This window comes from Montipora capricornis, chromosome 12, assembly GCF_036669925.1.
Source record: "Montipora capricornis isolate CH-2021 chromosome 12, ASM3666992v2, whole genome shotgun sequence".
Taxonomy (NCBI): domain Eukaryota; kingdom Metazoa; phylum Cnidaria; class Anthozoa; order Scleractinia; family Acroporidae; genus Montipora; species Montipora capricornis.
Window position 1 is genome coordinate 28,304,224 of NC_090894.1, and position 7,500 is coordinate 28,311,723.

Here is a 7,500-nt window from a genome sequence, read left to right on the forward strand (position 1 = left end):
ACAGCCATGGTAATACAGCACTACATCTAACACGTAATAAATCGATAGCATCGCTGTTAATAAACGCAGGTGCCGACCCAAACCTGCAGAACAAAGATGGAGACACACCTCTTCACATGTCGTTTGTTCTGGATCAGGTCATGTTTGCAGAGTTTTTATCAGATCATCGCAGATTTTTAGAACTGGTCACCGTGTTGTTAGAGGCCGGGGCATCCCCAAACATACAGAATAAATATGGTTATAACAGTCTTCATTATTTGTTTGTCTACGGTGGTATTGCAGGGCTTGACTTTGACGCCTCTTTGATTCATGAGTTTATCGCGCTCCTTCTCCGATTCAATGTGGATGTGAATATGCCAGATTTTGAAGGTTGCACTCCGTTGCATCACGCTGTCAAAGAACCGCATGTGCTCAATGTTGAGTTGCTTATGAGATCAGGGGCTCAAATTGATGCTCGAGATTCAGTCCGCGGAATGACATCGTTACACCATTTGCTTCACTCCGATAATGAAGAAATGATCCAGCTTTTACTGCAAACCCAAGCTGACGTGAATGCACAAGATTTGTATGGACGTACAGTTCTGTCTACAGCTGCAGAAGTTGGAAACCACGTTATGGTCCAATTGCTTTTAAAGGATCCTCGCATATCCATCGACCTTGTGGACAAGAACGGCATCACTCCTCTCCACCTTGCAGCTGCCTTTAAACGCGTCGATATCATCGAAATGCTCATCCAAGCCTCTGCCGACGTGAATGCGCCCGATTATCTTAACGCCACCCCTCTTCATTACGCTGCCTACGGAGGAACGCCAGAAATTATCACCCAGTTATTAGAGGCAGGTGCAAACGACAAGCTAGTCGACAACGCTGGCTGGCTTCCGGTACAGTATGCTTTGTCCAGGCACTATTACCACACTGCTTTGAGATTTGGCAAAGAATTTCTCGCTGACGTTGCGAACAATGCAACGCGTGATGTGACGGTTTCAGGTGCTTCAGTTGATGATATCATCGCTCAAAGCCTTCCAGCTGACGATATATTTACCATGGTTGTCGCTGCCTCAAATGTATACTCAAAAGGATTTGACTCGTCCGTGGTACCCCGGGATTTAGTGGAGTTTATGAGAGAGAAGTCTGCTGGGAATATTCCTGGCTATCTGCGTGACATGCACATGGTGGCAGGAGTTGGACTGGTACCCACAGATATGGCAGAAGTTGACAGAATGAGGCAAAGTGTTGAAGATTTCATTACTAAGTGGGCAGAGGAAATAGCCCAAATTGACATGAGGTTCAAAGGCAATTTGATTCCTTCTGGGAGTGCTTACGAAGGAACGAAAGTTGAAGATCCCGACGAATTTGATTACATGTTACGTCTCGAAGAGCTTGGCCAAATGTGCTCGGTCACGTTTGATGGAGACACTTTGTACAATGAGGTGATAATTCACAAGAAATTTAATGAATCGGGAGTGTATGAGGACTTTTTTCACGGGGGCCAATTGGACAGTGGTTATGTTATGAGCAAGTTTGTGGATAGTGCCAAACAGGCCTTAGCACACCTTACGGACCTCACCCCAATACCACGAGAGATGTACATCGAAGGCCTCACCGAACACAGCTTGGTTGAAGATACATGGACACTCACAGGAACTGTCACATGTAATCTGAAGTTAAAGTGGGCTGGCTTGCATTACAAGCAATTGGTGATTACAGTGGACCTGGTTCCTGCTATTCCAGTGCTCCATTGGCCTCTCATAGCACGGAAAATGAGCAGATTATTGACAGATGATATCAAATCTCGCGGCTGTCATTTGGTTCCAAAAAGTGGCTATTGGAGGCTGTCATTTTCTACGGCTGAGAATCTGATAATGGCCGGCCTATCACGTGAAGAAAAGTTTGCGTTTGTCGGCGCCAAAATTGTTCTACACCCAGCTGTGTCTTGCAAGATACTTGTATATGATGATGATCGCGTCTCCGTTGACGAAAACAAAGAAAAATATGAGTTTTCAGAGCTAGAAGAAGACGACCTCACCAGTGATGTGCATGCGCATGCGCACGTCAAAGAAAGAGAATTTGACCAATTGCAAAATAAGTGCGAGAAAAGCAACCTGGATGCTGAAGATGGTTCGTGCTTGACAATTAAAGCTGATGAATCTGTTGCAATCACCGAAAGTGGGATTTCGAGCGAGACGCGCAAATCCCCTTCAATGGCAGTGCCGTTTACCATAGTAGGCAGGGTTGCTTTGTCTGCACAAGGCAACAGTGCTACAATCTTAAAATTGGCAGATGCTCAAGATTTCGAATCGTCAAGTCGATTAACGTTAAAAATTGCTAATGATGCAGCGATCAGCCCAGTTGCAGAACACCCACATAAACTTGATGAACAAGAAGAAATTGAAGAAGATTCACCCCAGACTGAAGGCAGTTATGAGCACGTCAAGACACTTCTTCCTCTCGACATTTTGTCGACTTACTTGATCAAGAACTTGTTTTTCAATTGCATTGAGGAAAACGCAACCGAATTAAGTGGGAAGACAGTCACAACTGGGCAGATCTTTAGCAAACTGATGGAGTTTTTGAGGGAACGTCGTCCAATTCCATATTATTTTATCCCAAATCAATATTTCTCGGGACTCGATGAAGATTCTTTACTAGAAGATGATGGACGTGACATTGTGTTAGTAGCTACAGTAATTAACTCAATACTAAATGAAAGTTGATTTAAAGAGAAATAACGCAAAAGTGGTCCCGTGTTACTTTCGACCCTGAATTTTAAATTGCGACTGAAAGAGTTTACTAGGATCGTATAATTCCCCGTTACCTGATACACCATTTCTTTCCAGCGACTTGCAATGTTTGGGCCCGTGGCGATCCCAGAAATCTTTGCGTAAACACAGGGATCCCATTAATGGCAACTCATTCATTCGGGTTAGGGTAGTCGGAAATAGCACGGGACCACTTTTCGTCCAATAAAGTCAAAGTTATAGTTGTAGTGGGAAGGGGGGAGGGGGAGGGGGGGTGTGATCGCAGGCTATTTTCCTGATCCTGTGTTTCAGAACTGACTTAGCAGTCGGAATACTTAAGTTTTACTACTTGCTTCATTAAGTGTTATCCTTGACGTCAGTTATGTGAATAGGAATACCGCGGGTGGCATGAGTGAATTTCCTGCAGGTTGCGCAAAATGACAAAAAAACTGACTGATAGTATTGCTTAATCAAATAAATTTTCCGTGAAGTCAGAGTATATAAAGACACAAACTATCAGTTTTCCATCCATTAGTCGCAGTATCCAGATGTAGAAATATTCAGAGACAGAGCCAAAGCTCATCAAAACTTGAAAGCACGAAATTTGCGTCCTTCGTGTTATCAGCCTTACTAGCCGTGCAATGTGCAAATTGCTTACCCAATGAAAAAGATAGGAAGTGTGCATTAGACTCGACAGGTCAGCAAAGTACTTCAGCAAGTGTCCTCGGAACCAACACTCTTCTTCTTCTTTTACGAGGAGTCTTTGAAACGTGCGCTCCAAACAGCGCCTCAGCAACCCTCTTTAGAACTAACGCTTCGGATCCTTGGGGCAGCATCACACCTGAAGTCATTAAAACGAACGCTCCGCACAGCACTTTACCTGGTACCTTTGCAACGAGCGCTCACGGTCAACTAGTTGCATTGGTCATGAAACACTTGTATCGGAATGGTTACAAAGAAGAGTCCATTAAGAAATGAGAGACGAAGCAAAATGGATACACCTCTGAGCATATTCTAACAGCTACTCTAGTCGAGCTTTGTACGTTCATTTCGACAGCATACGCGTTTTATTGACCATGGCTAGTCACTGTCTATTACAATCCCATATTGGGAGAGACCAGCCATGAATGGTCTTGCGTGAGGCGGTCTTTGAAGAAGGGCCATTACACTGACGAAGACTTCTCGACTTACTCAAGATATCGCCCAAGCTCTGGGTTTCGATATTACACAGACAAGGTTCAAATCAGTGTGTTGACAGACGATGTGCCATTAGGTCCCTCAAAGAACCTTGAATGCTTCGACAAACAGTTTCCCTCGTTTAAGACAACTTCCAAAAACGGAGTCCGCGTCAACCTCACTAAAATATATTTCAAACAAAATGGTATGTCGAAATGGTGTTGTGGAGATGTGGAGGAATAAAGTACTGTTATAGACCTTAAAGAAGGCCAATCAAAAACACTTTCGCTCAAATATGTGTCTATAAATAGCACTGCAACTAGCGATGCACGAAGACTGGAGATGAAGAGGGTATTTAAGGATAAAAATCCACGGAATTTAACGTTGATGTTTCACGATGGTTATCTTGTATGCTGGTATGGCAAAGTTGAAAAGAAGAGGCCTTCCGTGTCGGTATCGTTAAATATTGGCGGTATGACTTCTCATGGAAATGCGTTAATATTACCGTAGCAACGAAGATCACGAGTTCACATACGCGAAGAAGGTTGGTCTTTTTCAGTTATAATAGCAACGCTGGTCCTGTTACAACTAAAGAGCTCCGAACAGACGATGTCTTTCTGGAGGTCCTGGGCATGACGTCGCGAGCTCGACTCTTGACATCTTCCATAGCGGTTCTTATTGCAGCTGTGGTCGTAGTTCCGGGCGATAAATTTACTGAAGTAGTTCTCGATTGAGTGCCGAAAGTAATTCTGGATACTTGAGCTTTACTACTTCCGTCTACGCTTGGTCTGGAAAACTCGCGCCACTCTCTTGACCAATCAGATGTATAACTGAAACTAAACGAGACTTTTTCGTGCGCTTTTATCTACGTTTTTCCGCGCTTCGTTCTGATTGGCTGTCGTGATATCGTGGGTAATTATCTTACGCCACTGTTGCTTTGACTGATTTTTTCGTTATGTCGAGCGCCTATTATAGATGGTTTTCACCTTTCGTCACAGCAGCCATGTTGGTGCACAGAACAGTAGAGAATTTTTTTTCCGGGAATTTGACTCTATTATAATTCAAAACATGAGCCATAATTTGCTATTGTTTTGTGAACCAACGAAGCCGTGTCATCAGGCAGCCCAACGGTATAAAACCAGTCGCATGTCCTTTTTCTTTCTCGTAGTCAGATATGGCAATTAGCCGCGTGCTTGTACTTCACACTGAAATTAAGCCCTGTTGGCTGTGGTTGTACTTGGATGGGTGACGGTACGTAGGATCCTGTGTTGTTGACTTTGTGTTCTTGTTGTTTTTTTTTTTTTCTTCTTCGTAGTCGTAAATTGTTTTTTTTTTTTTAAATTCCCTATCCCGCGGAAAGTGACATGAAAAGATTTTTGCCAGACCTGATCTCTTCTTAACACTTGCAAAATTTATGTGGCTTCAACAATCCATCCCAGAGGTCATAGGCATAGTGTCTAAAACAGCCAATTGCTAAATTGTCCAGCTAAGTCCGATGATCACTTCCCTCATTCGTCCATAACCTGCACTTCAAACATAGACACTTCTTTTGCATTTATTGTTACTCCACCTTATTCACAAACAGGACCAACAAAAAAAGTATTAACGCTCTATTGGGTTCTACCAGAAACCCATAAGGGTTGAAACGTGTAACGCGCGTTCACAGCTTCCGAATATTCAGTGCGAGCTGATTGGTTGAATGTTTCAGTGCTAAGTACCATATTTGGAAACCCCTTGCTCTTGTTGTTCCAAATATAGTACTTAGCAAATCGAATATTCAGAAGCTTGTTTCCCAGCACACAAGGGGCCGTTACACGTTTCAACCCTTATGGGTTTCTGGTTCTACGCTACACCGTCCGTTAAATACTTTGTCCCTTATTCAGGGTGGCGGGGATTTTCTTCTCATACATGTCACAGAAAGCTCAACTCCGAAAAGCTTCGACATGCAATAACCCTCGATACTTGAAAATTGTCAAAAAATCATTGTATTGCTTAAAAAATATTCCGGACTCTTTAGGTCATTCCGGAATTGCACAGGGAACTGGGGTTAGTTTCAAATTTGAACCAATCGATAAATTGACACCATCACATGGAAGATTACTTTGAGATTGGCCATCTGTCCAAGTTTGATGCTTTTAGGTCGAACAGAGACTGCGTCCCCCAAAACCATATAGACTCTTAAAAAAATGTATCAGATTTGGGACAACTGGAAAATCCTGTCATGGCCCTACTATTTGGAAATTGGAGAGGTGAAAATCACTTTGTTTGCCTATTTTTATAAATATTACAGAAATCGTACAAAAAGTTCAGAGTTTATGCAATTTCTATGCGATTAAGTTTTTAGCCAGCTTATCACGGAAAACCGTAAACATCCTAAACCGGTAAACCACTGGAATGCCACTGAGGTAAACAATAAATTTTAAATTAAGAAACATCAAACATTGTCCACTCTAACTCTCAAAATTTGACTATCCTACTGGCCCCATTTGTTCAAACAATGGATAGCGCTATCCTTCGGATAAATCACTATCCAGTGGATAAGTCATAACTAAACCAATTGCGCTATCCAATGGATAGTGATTTATCCGGTGGATAGCGTTATCCACCTTCTGAACAACCGAAGCCTTCTCTTTTGGTGCAAATACAGGAAGTAAACTAGAGAGGGACTGATTATGACTTCCATTTAGTAACTTTGACGTCCTTGTTTGACAAACAGTGCAGCTTATTCATTCTTGGGGGACTTTCAATTTCCTGAAAGCAACAAATAATACAAACAATTATTATATGGCTTGTGTTTGTAGTCGATATAACGCGCGCTCTGATTGGCTAATTGTGACTGAATTGTAGGGTATTATTCTCCCGTAATGCCCACGGGCCGATTACGGGCTTGCAAAAACAAAGCAAAAGGTAATTAAAAAGCCATATAAGAAACTACTTACTAACCGAGCTAGCTCGAGCCGTACTGGGGAATATTGGCCCTCGGTCGTTTTTGTACGGACCTCGCTGCGCTCGGTCCGTACTGCCACGACCTCGGGCCAATATTCCCCAGTACGGCCCTCGTGCTCGGTTAGTAAGAAGTTAGTATTGCAAAGAAAAATTCCACTCATAAATATTCCAAAGGTTAATACTTTATCCCGACGTCGTAATTGTTAAACTACGCTTGCAATAGCTGTATTTCTGCGTACCTGTAGCTCCTTGCGTTCGTCACACAAGCTTTCCCTCTTAAAGTTCGTACGCAAGTCACGCAATTTTCTCCTCCGTTCGTTTGGACTGAGAAGAAAACGTTGCATGACGAGTAAAACAAAGAAATTTCTTACCTGGGACAGCATTTTTCTTTCCAATAGCCTCAGGTCAGCCAGTGGAATAACAGATGGCCTGGGAAAGTAGAACAGAAAAAAGGATAACCAGTGCATCAGAAAGAAAATTCGGATAAAATCATAGATGTGCAAAAAATGGTATGCCCAAATAGCAAATGGTTTCAACCAGAAGTAATGAAAATTTGATGAAGCAAGATTGTCCAGGTGAGTGTAGTCCTGAGAAGGGCAGTTGCTGTGGGTGACATTGACTGACCTTTTTTTCTTCTCCC

At 42.7% G+C, this 7,500-nt stretch overlaps 2 protein-coding genes across 2 annotated transcripts in view; one reads left to right on the plus strand and one right to left on the minus strand.

Annotated features, from left to right (window-relative positions):
* LOC138026743 (uncharacterized) overlaps window positions 1–2,827 on the plus strand; it is a 3,538-nt gene extending 711 nt beyond the window's left edge. The window contains exon 2 of the mRNA XM_068874198.1: window positions 1–2,827. This exon is cut by the window's left edge and continues 145 nt beyond it. Coding sequence (XP_068730299.1) covers window positions 1–2,714 — 2,714 coding nt within the window. The 3' untranslated portion in view covers window positions 2,715–2,827.
* A 2,627-nt stretch (window positions 2,828–5,454) lies between these two features.
* The window catches only part of LOC138026742 (DNA mismatch repair protein Mlh3-like), an 18,367-nt gene continuing 16,321 nt past the window's right edge, over window positions 5,455–7,500 (minus strand). Inside the window, exons 10-11 of the mRNA XM_068874197.1 lie at window positions 7,232–7,289; window positions 5,455–6,665 (exon numbers count right to left, since the gene is read on the minus strand). Of these exons, the coding sequence (XP_068730298.1) occupies window positions 6,585–6,665; window positions 7,232–7,289 (139 nt within the window). The 3' untranslated portion in view covers window positions 5,455–6,584. The remainder of the gene's footprint in view (window positions 6,666–7,231; window positions 7,290–7,500) is intronic.